Source organism: Astatotilapia calliptera, chromosome 12, assembly GCF_964374335.1.
Source record: "Astatotilapia calliptera chromosome 12, fAstCal68.1, whole genome shotgun sequence".
Lineage (NCBI taxonomy): Eukaryota > Metazoa > Chordata > Actinopteri > Cichliformes > Cichlidae > Astatotilapia > Astatotilapia calliptera.
The window spans coordinates 25,752,635-25,775,083 of NC_137433.1; the positions used below are offsets into that span (position 1 = coordinate 25,752,635).

General features: G+C 41.0%; 2 protein-coding genes across 4 annotated transcripts in view; one reads left to right on the top strand and one right to left on the bottom strand.

Annotated features, from left to right (window-relative positions):
• aopep (aminopeptidase O (putative)) overlaps positions 1 to 12,804 on the top strand; it is a 92,374-nt gene extending 79,570 nt beyond the window's left edge. For both annotated transcript variants that reach the window (XM_026188822.2, XM_026188823.2), the window contains exons 16-18: positions 2,619 to 2,705; positions 2,795 to 2,943; positions 11,537 to 12,804. In XM_026188822.2, the coding sequence (XP_026044607.2) occupies positions 2,619 to 2,705; positions 2,795 to 2,935 (228 nt within the window). In that variant the 3' untranslated portion in view covers positions 2,936 to 2,943; positions 11,537 to 12,804. The remainder of the gene's footprint in view (positions 1 to 2,618; positions 2,706 to 2,794; positions 2,944 to 11,536) is intronic.
• A 271-nt stretch (positions 12,805 to 13,075) lies between these two features.
• Positions 13,076 to 22,449, bottom strand: part of fancc (FA complementation group C) — a 33,306-nt gene continuing 23,932 nt past the window's right edge. For both annotated transcript variants that reach the window (XM_080309275.1, XM_026188825.2), the window contains 4 exons: positions 21,183 to 21,282; positions 17,756 to 17,930; positions 16,689 to 16,901; positions 13,076 to 14,134 (listed from right to left, as the gene is read on the bottom strand). In XM_080309275.1, the coding sequence (XP_080165401.1) occupies positions 13,982 to 14,134; positions 16,689 to 16,901; positions 17,756 to 17,930; positions 21,183 to 21,282 (641 nt within the window). In that variant the 3' untranslated portion in view covers positions 13,076 to 13,981. The remainder of the gene's footprint in view (positions 14,135 to 16,688; positions 16,902 to 17,755; positions 17,931 to 21,182; positions 21,283 to 22,449) is intronic.

Here is a 22,449-nt window from a genome sequence, read left to right on the forward strand (position 1 = left end):
GCAGTGATGGGAATTGAGAACCGGTCTCAGATTGTCCAAACCATTTGACAGTTGCCGCAAAGCTTATAAATTCCCTTGTTGTGTATTGTTAGACTTATTGGTGCAGAGCTTTTGCACACCCGAGTCACATGCAAACCTTAAAAAACACAGTTTCTACACTCCGTACAGACAGGAGATAATACAACAGTGAGGCTGAAAATCTGCACAAGCTTACTGTGTTCCCACACAGGAAATTGATAAGGAATTGTTCAAGTGCTCTTATGAAGAATGGTATCAGTCTTAATGAGATCGATCCTTACCTGTGTGATGCTACATGAGCGCATGAACATGCAATTCAATTGCGCCACAGTGCACATGCACATATGGAGCATTATCTGAGACTATAACTGGCCTTATTGTGCAAGCGTGATGCTAGGATTAGGTTTACTGCAGTCACTGGAGACTTCACCGAACCACATCAAGAACTGGGAACATGCGGAGCCGAGTAGAGGAGACAACAGAACAAGGCAAAAGAGTTATTACCAAGGGTCATCTAAAAAGAAGTAAATCTCAAGTTTATTTGTGCGCTTTAATCCAAAGGACTTCAAAGGACTTCACTGGCTCATATTAGACTGGAAACAAAAAACAGCTCCTCAAATGGGCAAAAAAAACCCACCCCAGTTTCAAAAATAAAAACCTAGGGGAGGGAAATTCCTTGTAGACTTAATAGATGCCACTGGGCAAACAACATAAATAAAGCGTAATGGTTAAAGTAGTATAAAAAAAATGATAAAAAGGCAAAGATTTACAAAGAAAAGAGATAAATGGATAGTTCATTAAGTTTTTATTTTGTCGTTAGAAAACCAGATCCCACTCACATACACAGTTACACTAGCTTTACCAAAAGGTCTCCTAATAGCAGCTCTAAGGTTCTCTTGTATACATTTGTCTCATCCCCTTGCTTCATTTTTATGGAACTGGTATAAAATTTGGGAAAATCCTTCGTGAAGAAAGAGAATATTTCCCAAAATGCTGGTATGCAGTATGAGCATTCGCATCTTTGCTCCATGCGTGTTTTTGTGTGAGACGTGAAAGTTTGTTCATTGTGATAAGAGCGCACACACAGACGCTGTTCCTCGGTTGTGAGGAGGATTTGGGGGGGAGAGGGGAGGTTTGCAGTAATAAATGAAGGAATGTCACTGTGTAATTGCATGTGCTGTCAGAGAGAGGGGCCCAGCGAGAGGAAACGGGAGGGGAAGAAAAAAAAAGGAGGGTAAGGAGAGGTGCACCAGGCAGCTGCTCTGCCCCCGGGCTCTCCCCAGGAATGTAACCCAGCACGGGGAACAGCTGCCGGGGCTACGCAGGCCAGAAGGGCAGGGCTGGCACCAGAGGCTACACATGCTGTACACGCTCATGCACGCACACCCACCAATGCAGACGCACGCAGACGTTCCAGTGCGGGGTAGAAGAGCATTACTCTTAATTTGCTTTCTGCTCTGGGATTCTCACTGTCTTCCAGAATAAAGCTGAAAATAAATGGAAAAGGATTTTAAAAATCTGGATGAAAGAGCAACTTCAAAGCCCCATCTGAGACCTGTTTAACTCATCTTTATTTAGTCTGTTGCAGAGGTAATGTGAGGATTTGAATGTGGTTGTAAATAGAGCATTGCTCCGACTCCATTCTTAAGCTGCACAAGTAGGTGGAGGCCAGGGCCACATTTGCACAAGCAAACCAAAAACTCCTATTAAGAGTGTGACTGCTTAAAAAAAAGGTAGAGTCTATTGGTTCTTTTCTAGAATACACTATCTCAAAATGAATATCTGTACTGCTCCTTTAGAAATGCCCAAAGCCTGAGGTGTTGAAATAGAATCAATCTCCAGAAATCCCACGCTTGGTCACTGTACTGCCCAAAGGACCAGTTTATCATCCTGAGTGTGCTGAGATAGTTATGGAGAAGACTGAAACACCCACAAAAAAATCAGCCAGGGGAAACTGTCAGGCTTTAAAGTAGCGACAGTTCTTTAAAACATTTTTCATCCACATTTCCTTTTTCAAATCGCTCTTCTGTCTCTTTTATCATCTGTGTCTGCCTGTATATCCATACACGCACTTGCTGCAGATCCATGCACGGTCGCACATGTTCACGTGCACGCTCGGAGCAGATGATGAAGGATGATGGCTGAGGCAGGGACAGAGCCAGTCTCTGATCTCTCCTGTAACCGCGGCAACAGAGCTCCTATTGATCCTCTGGAAGAAAGGCCAAGCGTTAGCTTCCATGCGCACACAAGTGCACACATGCACGCGTTCAGTAGAAATACACCTCGACACACACGCACATGTGGAATTAAATCAAACTTTTTAATTTTTACTTGAACTTTAGACTGTTTCGGAAAGAAAATCATCTCAGTCTTCTTAAATATTAAATATATTAAACGTCCGATTGTGGATGACTCAGTCCACAGGCTCCCAGCTTGAGCTGTTTTGGTTAATCGCATGTTTGAATTCACTGGCTACAAGCAGGAAAATATATCTGTCAAAGTGGTGAATGCAAAAAAAAACAAACTACAATAAGATGTGTTTAGGAGTCAGTTGTTCCTCAAAATCATTACTGTGTACAATCTTCTGTCTTGGTTTGCAGGTCCGACATCGCTGGTGTGAACTTGTGGTCAAACACGCGTACGCTCAGGCTTACGGAGATGTGGAGCACTTTCTGATTCATGACCAAGTAAATACGCACAGCTGTGAAGCCTTTATCTGATTCAACCTGAGAAAAATTAAACTAAATAAACAGTTTTTTGTGTATGTGTGCTCCAGGCCATGGGTGTGTATCTGTACGGGGAGCTGATGGTTCAGGAGGACCCTGAGCAGCAGGCTCTGGCGCGTCACTGCCTCTCACTAGTCCAGGGAGAGATGGACCAATCGGCACGCAGAGTGGTGGAGGAGATGGTCCTATAACAGCAGAGGTGATGTCTTATTTTCAGTTCTTCATTCCAAATGCTGTCAAACATATTGGCTTTTATTTTTATGAATGCTGTTGTTCTGAGATAAAGTATGTAATAAATTTAACCTGACTGAAAACTTTCCGACAGCATAATTAGTTTTCCTTTTTCATCTTCTTTTTTTGCTCTCATTATTGCATAATTGGTTTCTCCTCAACTCAGAGGAATTCTGGTTTAATCGTAATTTTAGTGGCTTTCACTGGCACAGAATGATGGGAATTCTCCAAACAAGCCAAATAAGAAATATAAACTATATTTGCTTAGGTTTATAAAATAAGATTACAAGTTACCCGCTCAGGGATTTGGTGGCTTTTTATTTGGAGCTCAGACTGCAACAGGATGCTTTAATAGCTTGGTGAGTTGCTTGAACCATACACGGGAAAAAGAACCAGTAATCAATACTTTGTTATCTTTTGAAGTTTTAAAATATTTCTCGGCTACAAAGCCACTATCTTTATCTCATAGTTGACCTTCTAGCCTGAAATGGAGTCTGTAAAAGAAAGCTTTGTATTGAATTGATCCTGATTCCATCTACCCCAGCGGACAGTCCGCACTTGAGTCACTTGGCTACTTTTACTGCACATTCCTTCCTGAGCTTATTGAGTGTGTATGCACATGTGTGTTTGTACACTTAGAATGGGGCCTTTTCCGTGGTTTCACAGCAGCGCCGTCAGGATGTGTTTGTCAGAGAAGGAATTTGGGAATGTGTTCCTCAAACAAATGAGAGGGAAGACAGAAAAAAAGAGAGAGAGGGGGAACGGGTCAGTGAGCATTTTCTGATGGGCTCAGGATGGTCTCTACTCGATGTGGAGGCATTTTCATACTGTTGACCCTGAAATTCCTCCTGCGTGTACGTGTGTGTGTGTATGCAGAACCACAACTGTCAACCACTGGGCTTTTGGATGACTCCGTACAGTGAGGGGTGCATTGGTCTGACTCTAAATGAAGGAGAGAGGAAAAAATGGTTTAGTGAGAGAAAGAAGGAAGAGAAGGAGCAGAAGAGAGGACAGGGCTCTTTGAAGCTGCTGATCTTTTCATAACAGTCCTGTTATTACTGACATTAATAATGAATAATGAGACGAGGCAATTAAGTGGATCTAGGGTTGACAGTTGAAGTAAAGCAACCCAACTATTCTTCAAAATATTATTAGAGTGCTGTAGTATGTTATGAATAGTGTTATAAAATCTTATTAACTTTCAAGCGAAATACCCTGAGATTATAGCTTTACTTTTAAAAGTGCAAATAACTGAACTGAATTGAAGTTATGGCCACAAGGACACAAGATATTATTTTGCTACTGTTTTTAAAAGGCATGAAAAGCTGGATCGTGAAAAAGTAATTCTTTGTGAAAATTTGTTCAATTTTTACTCAAAATAGCAGCTTATCTGTTTTAGCGAACTTGTCAGTGTTGTCAGGCTACAACTAATACTAGATGTTTTCTTAAAAACCGTATGGTCTGTGGTTGCTCCCATAGCTCGGTTGGCAAAGAACGAGACCCGTGTGTTGAAGCCAAGTCTTTACTCCTTGAGTCTAGACTAGCGATCCTTTTTCTCCATGGCATTTCCTCTCCAGCAAAGACATCAGAAGCCAGTCAGAAAACAGTCAATTTACTGGTCGATCTACGCCCTTAGCTTCACCTGGTCACGAACTGTGTGGGTAGTGACTGCAAGAATGAGATTGTGGATACAAGCGGTGGAAGTAAGCTTTCTCAGAAGGGTGCCTGCGTCCTCCCTAGGAAATAAGGTGAGGAGCTCAGTCCTTGGGGAGGGACTCCAAATTGAAGGAGCATCTAATTAGGTTGCATCTTGGGTGAGGTGCTCTGTCCTACCTGGAAAGAACCCCAGGGTAGACCCAGGACATGCTGAAGAGAGTATATCTCCTGCCTAGCTTGGGAATGCCTCGGTGTTCCCCTAGGACCGACCCCAGATGAGCAGCAGAAAGTGGAGGGAAGCAATAAGCAAATTAAAGCAAAAAATATTAAATATAAATTAAATAGCTTGTTAAAAGCTTAAAAATCTCAACAATCTTCTAATTAGTGGGATTGCAATCCAATGGATTGAGAGAGATCCATTATAATTTTGGAGAAAAGTATAAACTAAGTGACCCATTTTAATACAGAAACAATACCCCCCCCCCCAAACACACACACACACACACACCTCGAGGGCCACTCACAGTTTTTACACCAAGTTGATGAGTTATGGTTTTGACTTCATAAGCTGTTTCTCTGGAGGTGGCCCTGAGGGAAGTTTTACACAACTGCTGCTTAACTGACACAGGTGTCAACAGGTGCTGATAGCTGACGAGCTAGGATCTATTTGGATTTCATCATCTGATTGGAAGATTTGAATCTCCTCTTGCTCTCATTCTGATTGGAGGACACTTCTGATAGTTTTTCTTTGCAAAAACTTCTCAGTCTGTGTCTCAGCCAAGCGACTGAATCTGATTATAGAGCCAACGTGATTATAGAGCCCCGCTTGGGATTGCACACATTTTCACCATATTTAAATAGTTTCATCCACAAAGACCTTACACTGACTGACAGGAAGCAGTAAGAAAACCGATATGCTCTAAAATGTGTGGGATTTTCAAAATAAAAGCCTTCAATTAGCAGTAGCAAGTCCATCCATCCACTTATCAAATTCAGGGTTAAAATAAAATCTTCCAGTTATGTTTTTTATTTATGTATTTATTTTATTTTATTGAGATTTCTAATCCATGTGTTTCAAAATAAAAACCCGAAACTCGAGTGTTCAAGTATGAAGCTGCTGATTTTTGGTGGCTTTTTATTTGTTCAGATTTGACATTTACTTTTAAGGCAAAATACAAACACTGCTAAACCCAGTCACATTTCTTTATGCCCCACCCTTTCATTCACACACATCAGGTAGCTTTGTTGCTACACTAAGTGTAAGGTCAGGGGAAGCGTCAGCAACCTCGGTCAACACAGGATGCATCACGAGGTGCTGCTAAACAGTTGTCCACATCATCCTGAGTGACTTACAGCACTACATCCTATTTTAAGCCATGACCGAGACGGGCTTTTATCTTCACACACGCACACACTCCGAGAAAGCTTTATGCATTTGCACCGGATGTGAAAGGCTTTCTCGACAAGTGCTTGGCATCTGGCTCAGTCCTGATAAATCTGTCTAACACACACGTACAACACGCACACGTCCAGCGCCTATCTGTCTGTACCCACTGATCTGTTTCGTCATCATTCAATCCCTCACGACACTCTGTGGGTTATTACTACAAGTGAGGAAGAAAAGAAACAATTGAAGAAGAAAACAAGCAGTTAGAGACAAATTTTCTAACTTTTATTGTTCCTTCCCATTGGACTGACCCAAACAAGCCTCCATAAACATCAGCGGATCACGCCGGTCAACTGAGCTAAGGTCCAGATCTCTAACCAATTAAAATGATGGATGAACAGACCTCCCCGCTGCTTTTTCATATCGCACTGTAGGGAGACGGATTTATGTTTTACTGCTCACTTTGTGTTCCAGCGTCGTCCTTTCTTAAGTAGAACAGTTCCTCCCTGTACCCTTTTACACCCTCGCGCAGACCACAGTACAGTGGGATTAGGCTGAGGCGGGCTGAGAGGGTTTTAACTGAAAACAACATGTCTGTCAAGGCTCACTCCCTGCTCTGTGTTCCTAAACCCAAAAAGCACAACCCTTAAAAAGAGAAGGGTGGTCTCTCCCTGTCTTTTTTTCAAGTTCTTTTCCCCCTCCCTGCTCACTCCCTCATTCTTTTCTTCCCCCTCCGGTACATGCCTCTGGAATCCCTCTTGATCCGCTTAATGAGGGGCATATCGCCGGGTTAGCCGAGCGTGGCGAATGGGAGACGAGGAGAGGGGTGACCAAGGAAATAGTACGAGAGAGAGAGAGCAAGGTTCTACAGGTCTGAAAGAGACAAACAAGCTGAAATCATATATATATATATATATATACATATATATATATATATATTAGTCTGAAGGCAGTTATAGGTTCACATTGGACTGGAGCTGGACTTGAGGATGTAACTAGAGAAAATAAGAGTGGAGCTCTTGTTCTTTCATGTCTGGGCTGTGAGGGTTCCTGGCGTGCTGATTTGTGACTTATGATAAAATCACATTGCCAGGGATTACCACACAGCCTTGACCCAGTCGGCTGCTATGGCAACCACAGCCCCTCCTATACACATACATAAACACACTCATCCTCCAGAAACTTGTGGGGGGGGGAACAAAAAAACAAACAAAAGAAGACTTGATTATCTGAGTGTGTGATTGTGTTTGAGGAGCTGGTGATTTGGAGGAGAAGAAGGGAAAAAAAAGGGGGAAAGTGTGATGAAGGAGCTCATCACTGCAGCTGTTTTGTAAGAGCGCGTACACGTCGGACAGGTTTTTGTATCCTCTCTCCAGCCAGACACAGAGCTTAGCTGATTGGTGAACAGTGATTGATTCCCTCTTTGTTCACAGTGGCTAAGTTCTGCACCTGAGGAGAGCATGACCCAGACAGGGAGACAAAGAGGAGACGACAAATGGGTGTGGGAGGAAGAGAGAAGAAAAATGTGCCACAAAGTTTTTACAGTGGCGGTTACGTGCGTGTGTGGACAGTTGGGCCTAATTTTCCTACTTCAATTATCAAATGTGTGTTTATACAACACTCCCTTCCCCTTCTCTGTTTTAAGCCGTTTTCCCGCTCATTGCTTGATTGTTCTGCATCTTTTTGCACCTTTTTAAAATTATTTTAATTTGTTTAAAATCTCATTTCACTTTTCTTTTTCCCCTTATCTCACTGCTTTTGCTCTCAATAGCTCTCCTCTTGCATGTCTGGAAAAATTTTCCACTGAGACGACCTCGCTCAGAAGAATTAAACACGCAAGCACCCCCTTCGCAAATTCAAAACACTGCGCAGGATTACTAATGAGCGCCACGTTTCGCTCTCCTGCTTTGCCTGTTGTTCTTTCTCCTCCTTTCATCTTTCCCTCCCTGCTCCGTACTTCCACCCCTCTGCTTCTATCTCCTTTTAGTTGCGTAGTAGAAGAGATAATCCTGCAGATGATGCCAGTTGCACGCTTTATAGTTCTAGAGAAGGTGAGAGTATCTCAGGAGAGAAAGTGTACTTGAGGTACTAATGAGGTCTGGGGAGACCCAAACTCTGCTTAATGGTGCCGACAGATATTTCATCAGTCCTTAAGCAACGGCTACCATCATCAGGCTCATCACCATCGATGCTGCGTTAACTACACCCTCAGCATATTCGAGTACTATATAATACAAGGCAATAATATGATTGAAATCAAGACTTTGGACTCAAAAAAGTGGCACAGAATTGATGGATGAAATGAACAGATGTAAAATAAACTATTAATAGGCCATTGTGAGACACTGACTTAATACTTCCTGCAGGCTATAGGTGAAAAAAATGAATTTAAGCCTTTCTAATAACCCTCAGAGCCTTTTTTAAAAGTCTCCACTCAAGGTGTGACGATCAGGTGACCATAAAACTTTAGACATTTGATACATTTGAAGACGTGCTTTCACCTGAAGCACGGTTTCATGTTTCAAGTTTTCCCGTGTGAACATACTGCATAGAAACCTGTTTGGAATTAGCGTGTAACATGGGTTTTAGATTTGGCGTCTTGCTTTGTAAACATTTTTTTTGTAAACATTCTGTGAATTGCGTTGCCCAAACTCAAAAGCGGGGCTTGATACCGCTCTCATAACTGCCTGCTTGATAGGAAGCCAGCAGCCAAAGCTGAACTCAGCACAGGCCTGAAAAGGGAGCGTGAGGATAGGCTGCGAAATCCTCTAAAGCTGAGTCATTCATTTTGTTTATTTACTCTGCTATAAACTGACTTTTCGGTTTTACAGGGGATTATATGAGAGAGACGGTTTCTTGGCTAGGTGCAGTTACTTCCTGGAGTCTCCGTCGGCCGCTGAGCACCCGCAGTGACACCCTGCTGATATGCCGCCGGCGTCGTTCTCATTCTTTATATTAGGCATAAGTTAACCATGCTGCTGGCTGTGGCTTCATATCGAGTGGCATCAGTGTGAAGTCAAATAACTGTTCATTTAACTTATCAGTCATGTTGGGGTAAAGCTGGGTAACTTCTTTTAAAAAGGTTGACAGGGCCATCATAAAATCCCTTTTTCAAAAATGATCCTTTAAGAAGTTTAAGTGCCTCAGGTTTAAAACCTAAAATCACGTTGGCAGCCAAAAGTGCTGTCTGGGCATCCCAGGCTGATATGTATTGATTTTTGATCTAATCTCAGCCCGAGGAAGCAGAGATACAGAGACCCATAAAGCAGACCGATTCTCACACATTTCCACGCTGTGGAGAGAAAACAAGACCGAGGCCTCAAAGATGGAAACGCTGATAGTGATTTCAAGGTCTTTCCAATATTTTAGGTCTCCCCTTCTCTGTATTGAGTTCCTCCAGTAGATTTAATGTGGCGATATACACGTCTTATTGTTTTGTCTGAGATGGGAGAAACAAAAAAGCTGTGATCCTGCGAAACCCCCACTGATAACATGAAAAACAGGAATTCTTAGCTGGGTTACACACGCTTTGTTTCAAGCATCATGGGGAGTGCTGAGAGAAGGTTTTCTTTCCAAGTTCCTTAGACTGAGAGAAGGTTCCTGAATTAGTCAAGATAAGCTATACAAAAACAATGCACGCACGGTATGAAGCTTATCATGGACGACTATATTTTCCTTTGCAACTTCTTCCAACGGAATGATCAGTAAAACTCAGTCCTACTTCACATAACACAAAAAATAGTTATTTTGAACGGGTTATACAACAATATGTGAACAAAACGCATCTCAGAAAAATGAATTCCACAAAATGAAGTGCGCCCATCAGCTGTGCAGCTGGGCTATGTGCAGAGAGTGAATCTGACTTTATAGTTTAACTTGCAGTATAACCTCTGATCAGATGTGGGTGTAGTGTGTGCCAGAGTCCACTTTTTATCCAGCTAATTGTAATGCAAATCTATACTATTCTGGACCAACGGCTCCCTGATCAAAACAGTGACAGATGGTTGAAAATGTATTTTAAAACCGGTCAGTCTTTTTGGAATGGAAGCCGTGAGGAGGCATTACAGCGCTCTATATTAACAACGAGAAAATGGCGGCTAAACGAGGATAGATGTGTGAATTAGAAATGAGGGCCATGTGGAGCCTGCCATTTTTAGACCTATATTTAGGGCCTGTTAAAAGAATAATGACCATCAAAGGCCTGTAAAAGAGAGGAATTGCCATCAGAGCCCGTATCCAAAAGGTGATTTATTACACTCTAATGGGAAGGAAATGGTCCTCTGCACATCAAAGGACAAAGCAACATTGTATAAAGAGACCGAAAATAAACTTATTCGCCCCACAACGCCCACATTTTCTTCTCCTCATGCATGTGAAACTCGACTGATCGGCTGTTGAACATCGAGTGTATTTCAGGGAGTTGAAGCATTGAATTCCATTTCAAAGGATAAGCAGTTTGAACCAAGTACAGATGCTCATCGCAAGCAGGGAGTGGAATGTGGATTTGATGGGTTTAAAATTTCTATTTTTATGATCAGACTCTCGAAGTACCCTTGTAGTTTTTTTCTTTGAATGTCAAAAAAGTACACTTAATTTGTGCCAGCTCCCACCATCTATCGGTGGCCTCGCTGACACTTGTTAAGTTTCAACCATGCGAGCCGCAACGTTCAACAGCTGGGGAAATCCAACAGTGTCAGCTGTACGGTTTTTCTCGTGGGTTTAGCAAAGTGGGTGGAACGCTGCTCGACATGCTACCTGAGTTGGAATTGCTTTTTGCCTCATTACAAAGGGAAAAAACAATGCTCGTAGCCAGCACTTGATGAGAGATGGAGTGAGAACGAGAGATCTGGGCTTGGATTTCTGTGCCTACTGAGCTGATAATCAGTCCTACAGAATCACTGGCTCAGTTCAGCAGGAACAGGAATCCAGTCCACTCACCACCAGAGCAGAACCAAACGGACGTCACATGAAAGATATGAGTTATGGAACAGTTTTGGGGGTTTAGAAATACGATCGATCCATGGCGGGACGGCAGCTTCCACACAGCAGGGGCGCTGGAGTCAGATTAAATGCATTGTATTTTTTTAAGAGAATACATCGTTTTATTAACAGGTGAAGAAATATTTGGGAGCAAATGTATTTTTAAAAAAAAACATCTGTGTGATAGGCCTGGGACTTCTTGGTAAACCTGGCTGCAGAAAGATATTGGTTAACACTTTAAATGTACTGTTGTCGTTGTTTTTGTTGAATATTTTGGATTTTGAACTTGGTGACATTGAGAGCAAACGGAAAAATGTCTTTTTAGGATATAAAAATGTGTTTTATTTAATCAAAATATTTTCTACTTGTATGTCCTGCATCTTAGCCAATGACACCTGCGTTGGATTCCTTAGACTAGACTAAAACCTGCATTGTGTGTTTGTCTTCACACCACATAGATAACCCGTTAGAGCATTGTAAGCATCTACCAAATGTTCTGTAAGGCTCCTGTGTGAACATATTCTTCATTTTCTTCCAGGTTGCTGACTACAGACAGGAGGGACAGGAGTTTGGCACAGCAGCCGCACGAGAGTCCAGCACTCACCTGCTCGTTTGCCTGGATGCTGCAGAATAGCTCAGCAGTGTGAAAACCAGAGGGTTGTATTCATGCTCTGCAACTAAGACCAACTGGCAAAGTTTGGAGCACAGCAGTTCTGTTCATTCAAGTCTAAGAAATAGCTGGTATGTGCTAGATATGTGCACAATTAGTCAGCCGGAGGCTTGAATGCTGGTATACTTGCTGGTCAGCTGAAGTAATTATTCATATTTTATTAACCCTCTGAGGACTGAGTCATCAAAGGTGTTAATCCCGATCCCCTCATATGAAAAAAGAAACAGATATTTGTGTAAAATAAGACATAATGTGTGATGGGTCTGTATAGAGTCTCTATTGTCTTTATTCCATGATTGCCAAGACAGCCACTTTGTTAGGATCACCCATTCAACTGCTTCTAAAAGCAGATTTCTGATCAGCCAATCATATGACAGCAACTCAATGCATTTATGCATCTTTGGAAGTGGCGTGCTTTTTAGAACTAATTGCAACTTGGATCTCAGAGGGTTAATGTACAATGCCAGTGACTGGAAATTGTTAACCACTAAAATGGAAAGTTCTGCACATTTTAATATATTTGGTTAATGAATAAATTGATTAACAGCTTTAGATGACTCAGTTACACACAAAATATTTGTACGGACAACGTTTAACCTCATCCGTCAAATTTGGCTCAATTTTTGACTGTTTGCTGATTTCCCACCAGTCAGTTAATCCAATTTCATTCTCCTATTTAAATGTAGGAAAAAAAGTGAATTGAAAAGTGAATTGTAACCCATAACTATACAATCTGTTCATTATGAGATGTTGTATTGTTGGTGTGGAAAGAGAAAATAGAAAAGAAATAATGTAATTATGTAAAAAACAAAACAAAACATATTTCAAGGAAAAGTCACTGCATGTTCATCCAAGCTGAGCTGCTGTTAGTGTCTGTTTGTGTAGGTGTGTGTGTAAGTGTGAGTCTGTTTAGTCTAAAGTCACGATTCGGTTCTTTGGAGTTTAGACTGGAAATTCTTTGAGGTGAGTAATGTTTTTCGAGTTTTTTCGGGTTTTTTTCCTGTATTGAAACAGGCAACTCTCAGGGCATTTCTACATGTGCTGCTCTGCAGATACTAACGGCAAACCTGTTTGTGTATAATTGATTTTTTTGTATTTGCTGTTTATGTTAAAATAAAATGATGTTTTGTTAAAAATCCGTGTACAGCTTTTGTTTTAGAGACAAAACAGAGAAAAGCTGAAGATTAGTCAGGCACTCGTGGATGTTACACTGATTTTATATGTAAATTACATATCCGAGACACTTATTACAGCCGGGCAGACTCCATACCACCTGGAGGAGAAATGTTGCGGCAGAGCTACAGGAGATGGGCTACACCTGGAGGGAAGCTCAGTGTGGAGGGAACTTGATGTGGTCTTATGTCCCACTATGACATGCAGAGGATAAGAAGGCGAGGAGACTTATAATAAGGTGTTTCATAACAAGTGCATTTAATTGATTAATATGAGGATGTATATCTTTTGTTTCACAAATCCAGAGCATAAAAATAACAAAAAACAGCGCAGCACTAATGTTCTGCTAATACTTAATGGTTCAATGACATTTTTAAGCGCACAAATTCCAGAAATCACTAATTTTTTATTTGAATGATGCATCATACAACAAAAACTATTTCCTGAATAATGAAAGAAGCCAAAAATTAATTATTCTACAAACTATACATGCATAGTTTGCATAAATACATGCACATGTATTTGTTTACATTCTATCCAACTCCAGCAGTCAGCTAGTAGTAACAGTAAGTGTAATCTAAAAGCACCGTTTGCTTCCAGTTTTAAATCAAATGTGACCTAGACCTTGAGCTTTACAAACAATAAAGCTATTTACATACAGTACAAGTACATACAGAAATATCTGCATGAGTGACATTAATCATTTACATTTATCATACACTCAGCACTGTTGGAGCATGTTTTTCAAGCCAGAAACAGTAATTACACGACGATAACTGGCGTTTGGCTTTCCTCCCCACAAACCTACGTCTTACAGTCGGCATGTGTAGCATGAAGGATTTATATTGTGAGGCAATTATGAGAGTGGGAGGACTCTGACACGTCGTACGAGCTGCTGCTGCTATGCAGCGTGATCTGTCACGCAGAGTGTCCTTGTGGGCCTCGGCAGTTGTTTGTCGTGTGCGTATGTCTGTGACCTGGCTCCGTTGTTTTGACACAGTCCTGTCACCGCTCCACGGTATATCAACAAGAGAGCATGGCTATTTGTTATTCTGCAAACGAGCTAAAAGCCCAGGGATGAGCTCACAGTTGCGTGGTTTTGTACAATTTGGTATGTAATTGTGCGTGTGTGCCTATTGCTCACTCTGAATGCATTTGCGTTATCGTCTTTTGAAGTTCCTTGATCCTTAGATGAACTGTGTCTCTTGATAAACAGCATCCTTCGTTTAGTCTGAGCTCCAGTGAGCTGAGAACACATGCTGCTTCATCAAGCAGACCAGACTGATCCACCACCTGGACTGACACACACACACACACACACACACACACACACACACACACACACACACACACACACACACACACACACACACACACACACACACACACACAAACAAAACAGTTATTGCCGTGACTGGGCCAAAAATCATCACCAGAAAAACCAAATCTCGTCTCATGGGCATAATCATAAAGAAACCTGACTTCACGTTTATAATATGACACCAGATAATTCTTAATATTGGAACGTGTAGAAAAATCTTGTGTTTCCCACATTCACACGTAAGTTAAAGTACATGTTACATCATTAGATTTGATGCATATGAGACACATAAAAATGAAATACTAAAATAACTTTTTAGTTAAGCAAAGAAATGATAACGTACAAGTACTTCAAAATAAAGCCTCACGTCATGCTTGCTTATTTTAATCATGACAACAGCTACAGCAACCACTGCCATTTATACATTTTGACTTTGTTATAAGTTTTATTTTATATACAAGGTATAATATAAAAAATAGAAATACAATCATGTCAGTTTATTTTATCTCCAATTAGCAAACCTAATTTTTAATATTCTTCCTTTACATGGACAGTGTTGCTGCCTAAGATGTTTTGGGGTTTAGATACGAAAATATGGAAAAAGATTATTCAAACTAAACAGCTTTTCACCTCATGGTTTTGAATACATTTCAAATACACACAGAAATGTACATATCACACCAATGATCTACCTGCCCATTACTGTGTATCCACCCTCTTATTGTGGAAAGCAGTAACAGGGTGGACGTTTTATTCTTAAATCAACCATTATTCCTCATGTGATGCACAACAGGCTAGCAAATGAAGACCATAAACATTATTTTTAACATGTTTATGAACCATGTGATCGGAATTACAAAAGAATATCTGTTTACACTGTAAATAAGGGTAACAGGGTGAACAGGTTATGCTTTAACGCATCTGTGAACCATTCTGAAACATGGGGGGGAAACGGTTGATGAAAGATTGATGTTTACTCTGGCTTTTATAGAGGATTTCCCTCCAAAACACTAATACAACTTACTGTAAGTCATGTAACTAGCAGACCAATAGAGGGGAGCTATCCAAAAAGACTGGTAAGAGTAACAGGACGGACGGACAAATGTGGGACAATTTATTTTATTTCAGACTTTAAACGTAAAAAAAAAAAAAAATATATATATATATATATATATATATATATATATATATATATATATATATATAAAAATGTATTAATAGGGGGAAAAACATCTAATGTAGAATATTACTATTAAGGCTGTACAACAGTAATGAACAAGTTTGTGTTTTTTAATGACTTATATTAGCAAATGAACTTGAACTTGAATGAACGGGGGTGTTTTAGGGTATTTGTGCTTAAAAAAAGAAAATAATTTTAAAAATAAATATTTTCTAAACATATAACTGTTTTCTAATAGTTAATAGTGTAAGGCAAGCTTTTGAAATAAGTATTTGCCAATTTTTATACAAAACGCACTCAGATCTGTGATCGGGATTGAAAGGCATTAAATACTAGGAATGATTCACATTCCCAAAGTGTTGGTATTGCTATTGGGAATTACATGTCACATTTCTCCAAACTTTACACTTTTAAAGCATAATAAAGATGACAGACTTCATATATGTTTTAGAGGCTTTAAAGACCTGCCACAGGATTGACTTTGTCAAAAAGAGAATCGAGAAATATTCTCAGATGGCTGCATCTGATCCATGTTTCAACCTGTCCAAATGTCCAAGAATAGATTAGAATAGAAAAGCACTTTACTGTCACTGTACATGTACAATGAAATTGTAGAAAAAAAGACCGGTGCAGGACACTGAACCCTCCAACCCAGTAGGTTATGCAAAGTGCTGGTGTACCTACTTTTTGTGTGTGTCTGTGTGAATGAATGAGTTAAAGAAAGTCACATTTAAAAAACAGCTGTCAACATAAAATAGTTTCTATGGACCACCACCTTCTTTCAGACCAATCATTTGCACTCGTACTTATGTATCTGAGATGATCCAGTGTGTCAAAATGTTCACCCATCAGCTTGAATGGGTGGTGGGCTAAGACTGTGCTGGTGTAGCCAGTAATTCCTGGACCCTTCCACCTATCCCTGAGACCTAATTATCATTACTGCAATGACCTTGGACATGGACGTTGGGCCAGTTTGACACAGGAGCTTGCACGAGTTTGACTGGTCAACCTTCTGAAAACTAGCAGAGGGTGTGGAAGTAGTCTATAGGTGTCCCAAGGACACAACCTTGAGGAGAAAACTAGCCAGGTTTTAATTATGTATGTTTCCTGATTTAAATGGATTTCATTTGCAGAACATTCAGATCAAACCTTGCATACAGCATGAAAGGAGGGCCGAAATGATTAACATCTTTCTCTATAAAATGGACCCTTTGAAGCATTTCTTTGTCAGTAGCTTGTATCTAAGGTCCAGCATTTCAAGCATTATGCATACTGAGCTTTGCATTTAATAAGAACTGGATGGAACAATAATCTGAAAATGACAGAAGAGAAACAGTTTTCCTCACCGCCTGTAAAACCTCTGCCGAGCCACTTGGTGGTAGCTGGCAGAAAACGGCAACATTAACCAAAAGGCTGACAGTCAATGATGGAGCAAATGATTGCTGCTCAGGTTGTGGTGAAACCAGCGTGCCCAGTGACTGCAGGCGGTCGCTGGGAAGAGGATGAGCTGCGCCTGAGAAAAGAGTGCGTATGTGGTTCCAAGCTTCTTTGGCCCGTGCCTGGTGGGAAAGATGTTTAAAAAGAAAGAAAGAAAGAAAGAAAGAAAGAAAGAAAGAAAGAAAGAAAGAAAGAAAGAAAGAAAGAAAGAAAGAAAGAAAGAAAGAAAGAAAGAAAGAAAGAAAGAAAGAAAGAATGAAAGAAAGAAAGAAAGAAAGAAAGAGAGCATGCTCAATTTCAACCAAGTCAGATTTAACGGGTCTTCTGGTGTCTTTCATGTAAAAAAATAAATGACAAACAGACTGCTAATTCAAAAATGAGACAACAAGAAAGCCTAGCAGAGAAGAACGTACAACTGTAGTAGAGGAGATGGTGGAGTCTCCAAGGGTTATGATGGGAGGCGGACAAGCAAGAGACAGAGAGGTAAAACTCAGGCAAAGCTGGCCCAGACACTCACTGAGAAATCAATACTACATCACCCTTTCCACCCAGCCCTCTCATCTATATCTCTCTCCCTCTCTTCACCACTGTCTCACTCCCTCCCTCTCAGTTAGGGGTCATCCATAATTAATTCATTAATGTGTTATTCCGTTTTTTGCCCCTCTGTATTGTTTCTTTTGCTTTCAACAACAACAGACCTGCAAATAACAGACTATCCCCGATGTTATGTTGCCGAGTTATGCTGAAGCACTTAGCTGCCGCAGTGTTGGTAAAAGAAGAGAAATAGTTGGAACAAACTGGTTTTCAAACAAAGTCTATTTAAGAAGATCCCCGGTTGCCTTCTTAGTTTATAATGACGGGGCAGAAATATCTGCATCGATCAGTTCAACACTTACTAAGCAATTATTTAAGTGGAAAATTTTGGATTTCATATAACTAGATTAAAATGATTTATGCAAAAAACAAACAAACTCACCAGCTGTGAAGCTCTGTGGTGCCACCTCTTGGTGGGGTAGTGGTAGAATATCAACAGCCACAGAAAGGGATCACCATCTTCAGTCCCAGATGTGACCAGGAGCTGGACAGCCACCTGTACCCAGTGGGCACACTGAACCAGCAGGAACCAGGCCTCAAACACGTTGTGGTGCCCCCTGCAGGACATTAGGAGAAGCAGCATTTAACAGCAGAAGTAGAACCCTTCATGAACAGTGGGTATCATTGGGAAGTGATTTGTTACCGAAAAGACACTGTACCACATGAGAGAACATATATTATATGAACACATACCTCACAGGGTACAATTTCTTTTTAAAAAAATGAATAATTCAATAGCAAACACCATCAGTTATATTAAACCAACAGTTTGTAGGATTTAGGGGGAATTGTAGCTTAGAAGAAGTATAGGATTCACGATTATGTTTAAATTAGTGTATAATCACCTGTAAGTAGAAGTTTTTTTGGGGCAACCGTGGCTCAGGGGGTTGGGAATCGCATCTGTAACCGGAAGGTCGCCGGTTCGATCCCTGGGCTCTCTGTCCTGGTCGTTGTGTCCCTGGGCAAGACACTTTACCCTACCGCCTATACTGGTGTTGGCCAGAGGGGCCGATGGCGCGATATGGCAGCCTCGCTTCTGTCAGTCTGCCCCAGGGCAGCTGTGGCTACAACTGTAGCTTGCCTCCACCAGTGTATGAATGTGAGAGTGAATGAATAGTGGTATTGTAAAGCGCTTTGGGTGCCTTGAAAAGTGCTATATAAATCCAATCCATTATTATTATTTATTTATTTATTTTTTGTAAGCTAAAAAAAAAACTCTTCCATCAAGTAGACCATGTTGTGCCAGCAATATATCTACAGGAGCCCAAAGTGGACAGAGCACCAACTGGATATATATATAGAGAGAGCTTTCCTGTGTGGCTTAGCTTCACTCTTGGAAAGGGAGGAGTGACGGAAGAGTATTTAGTTGCTTGCAATCTGCAACCAAACTGCAAGATGCCAATAAATCCTACATGCTGGTCATTTATGCTTAAAAATTCATGACTGATTATGTCAACTATGTCAACATCTGTGGTCATGAAATCCTTCGAACGACTGGTGTTAGCCCACCTGAAAGACATTACAGGCCACCAGCTGGACCCTCTGCAGTTTGCCTACCGGGCAAACAGGTCGGTGGACGATGCAGTGAACATGGAGCTGCATTACATCCTGCAACACCTTGACCGCCCGGGAACTTATGCCAGGGTCCTGTTTGTGGACTTTAGTTCGGCTTTTAACACCATTGTGCCTGAACTTCTTTCCTCCAAACTCTCCCAGCTCAGCGTGTCACCAGCTACCTGTCAGTGGATCACCAGCTTCCTGACAGACAGAAAGCAACAAGTTTGGCTGGGGGAGATCACCTCTGAAACCCGGTCCCTCAGTATTGGTGCCCCTCAAGGATGTGTCCTCTCACCACTACTGTTCTCCCTCTACACTAACAACTGCACCTCCAAGAACTCAGCTGTCAAACTCCTAAAGTTTGCAGATGACACCACTGTCATTGGCCTCATTCAAGATGGTGATGAGTCTGCATACCGGCAGGAAGTTGAGCGGCTGGTACTCTGGTGCAGTCAGCACAATCTGGAGCTGAACACTCTTAAGACTGTAGAGATGACAGTGGACTTCAGGAGACATCCCTCAACTCTGCTCCCCCTCACCATATCAGACAGCCCTGTGTCGACTGTGAAGATCTTAAAGTTCCTGGGTACAACCATCTCCCAGGACCTGAAGTGGGAGACCAACATCAACTCCATCCTCAAAAAGACCCAGCAGAGGATGTACTTCCTGAGACAACTGGGGAAGTACAGTCTTCCACAGGAGCTGCTGATCCAGTTGGGTGGTCTGGTTCAGTTTGTTAATAGCTTGGCACTTAATCTACAACTTAGTCTCAGTTTTTCCGAGGTATTTGTGTGAATATGTACAACTTTCCCCTCTACAAAGCCTTCCCCCAAAGTCCTGGTGGAAAATACAACTGCTGACTGTCAGCCTAACAATTTATACCCAGGCTGCTTTCCAAACATTGAAAAAAAGTGGCCATAAAGAAGAGAAGATGGTTTGTTTGTTGTTGTTGTTTTAAATACATGCTGTCAAACTGAGATGGCAACTGAGCAAAATTATACTAAAACAATCTGGTGTTCAGTGTAGAGCAGAAAAAAAAACTCTGATAGCAGGCTGTCAACTGACTCATTAGGACTTTATGAATGAACCACAACTGAGTCCCTGCCATGGAAATTAGCACACCCCCATTGACAGGATCAATGGAAGATCAAAGCGACTTAAATGCAGATGATGCAGATCTAAGTCATTGTCTGATCTATTGATGAGCATCATAAACAACACCTCAAACTACTACATTTGTACAAAACTAGAAAACCTTCATTCAGCCATCACGATTCGTGATGGGCTCTGCGTAATTAGCAACAAGGTCTGATGTCCTTTGATGTCCAAACCAATCAGCTGATGGTTATGATCTTGAAAGGTATCAATATTCTCTGTATTTTCTCATCATTCGTAGACAAGTTCATATTGTAGGCAAGCTGCTTCTCGTTAGATTAATGTTTTATAAAAAATGAGAACCGTAAATCTAAAAGTAAAAAGAGAAAGAAGAAATATTGGCAAAGAAATTGAGATTTGGGCAGACAAAGTGGTACAACAGAGCGAACAGAGCTTCACAGCTGCAACAGCAAGAATGACTTCAAGTCAGAAGAGCGATAAGGATCTCGTTCTCAGATTTCCCTAATACCATCATTAGAGCTCTCCTCCTCATCTTCCCTCTCTCCACTTGGCTTCCAAATAGGAACAGCAGCAGCCCTCTGCAGGGCCTTGGCAGCTGCAACTTTGCTTGGAGCAACACAACACACTACTTTCCCACCGCTGGCTCCGAAACAATGTTTTGGGAATTTTGCACTCAACTCCAGAATGAGGCGACAGTGGGGATAATGGGCCCTGTTAAAAACCGCAGCTGAAGGGCATCAAGTCATCCGTCTCCATCTCCACGACATCACCTAGTTGATGTTCTTTTAATCAGAAACCCCTATTCTCTTTTTTCATGAATCCCAGACTAAATAGTCTACTTTTCTCTGTTTCGTTATATCTTTTTTCTACTCTATCCACTTCTTCTCCACTCATTTTCCCACTCACTTGTATTCTCCACAGTTCTCTCTTTCCTAAGCTAATAGCCTCTAATGAATGCTTGGAGAAGCTACGCACTCCTCCAGGACCTCTGTACTGTGAGGCAAGGGAAAAATATCTGACTAACCACCCCCTCAACAAGAGCTAATGGAAATAAGAACACCGCACAGGCATTCAGTAGGGTGGTGGAAGCAGGCACACATTAACACATTCTCTCCGCGAGCCATTCTCACTCTAACCTGGTGCTTCTGCCGTCTCCCTCCTCTTCCTCCTCTGTCAGTCTCTGTAATGAGCTGCTCAGCCAGTTCAGGTGATTTCTCCAAGCCCCCTGAGGCATCTCTGCAAGAACAGATTCAGATTTAATGACATAATGATGGCTTGTTGCACAAATAATCGCTTCTTACAATCCACTGATCCAAAGCTAACTATTAAGTCAATCTTGAACTAACCATTCAAGAATAATGAAAAATAAGTTTATTATTATTATTAGAAAAGTTATATTACTGAAATATGTGTGTGGTAAATGTAGCACTACAATAACCCAAGAATCAAAATGTGACTCCAACATTTAATTCCCCATAACACCGCAAACTGCTGCAACCAGCAATTATATTAATTATTGATTCATCTGCCAGCTATTTTCTACATTTACGGGAAAATTATTTGGTCTATTGAAAGTCAAAATACAGCAAAAATGGCACAGCAGTTTCACTGAATCCAAAAAGAGATCTTCATAGATAAATTTATTCCCTTAGTTTGAAATAGACGGATAAGAGGACCAAAACCAATAAATATTTGTATACCTTTGACAGCCTCGTTTTAGATTTGTTAAATCTTTAAATCTTATCATATTACCAGAAAAAAAGCATGTTCACATATATTAAAATAGATAATATAATTATATTTAGCTAAGATAATAGTTAAGCTTTTTATTAGTAAAATACATAAACAATCCTCCAAATATCTTGCACATTTACACTCACTGGACACTCTGTTAGGTACACCTTGCTAGTGTTGAGCTGAGAACTGCCTTCATTCTCTGTGTTACAGATACAGCAAGGTGCTGCAAACATCGCTCAGAAATTTTGGTCCATATTGACATGATCGCATCACACAATAGCTGCAGATTTTTCGCTTCAAATCACAGATGGTTCTCTCCCTTTCTACCACATCCCACAGGTGTCACGGTTCGGATGTGTGGTAGACAGGGAGTGGACCCAGATGCAAGACTCCAGAGACCAAAAGTAATCTCACAAAGGGAGCTTTATTGCTGAGCTCTTTACAGAAACACAAAGAATCACAGGCCTGAGGTAAGGAAAGGAGCAGGAAGGTAACTAATAAATCTAAAGTCATCAATAACTAAAGTAGAGACACAGATAATACAAGAGGTATCCAACACAAGGATCAGAAAACAAAACTACTGAAATTACAAAAGTAAAAACTCGAGCTCACAACTCATGGAAACTAACAAAAGGTGCTCTACTGAATTGAGATTTGGTGACTGTG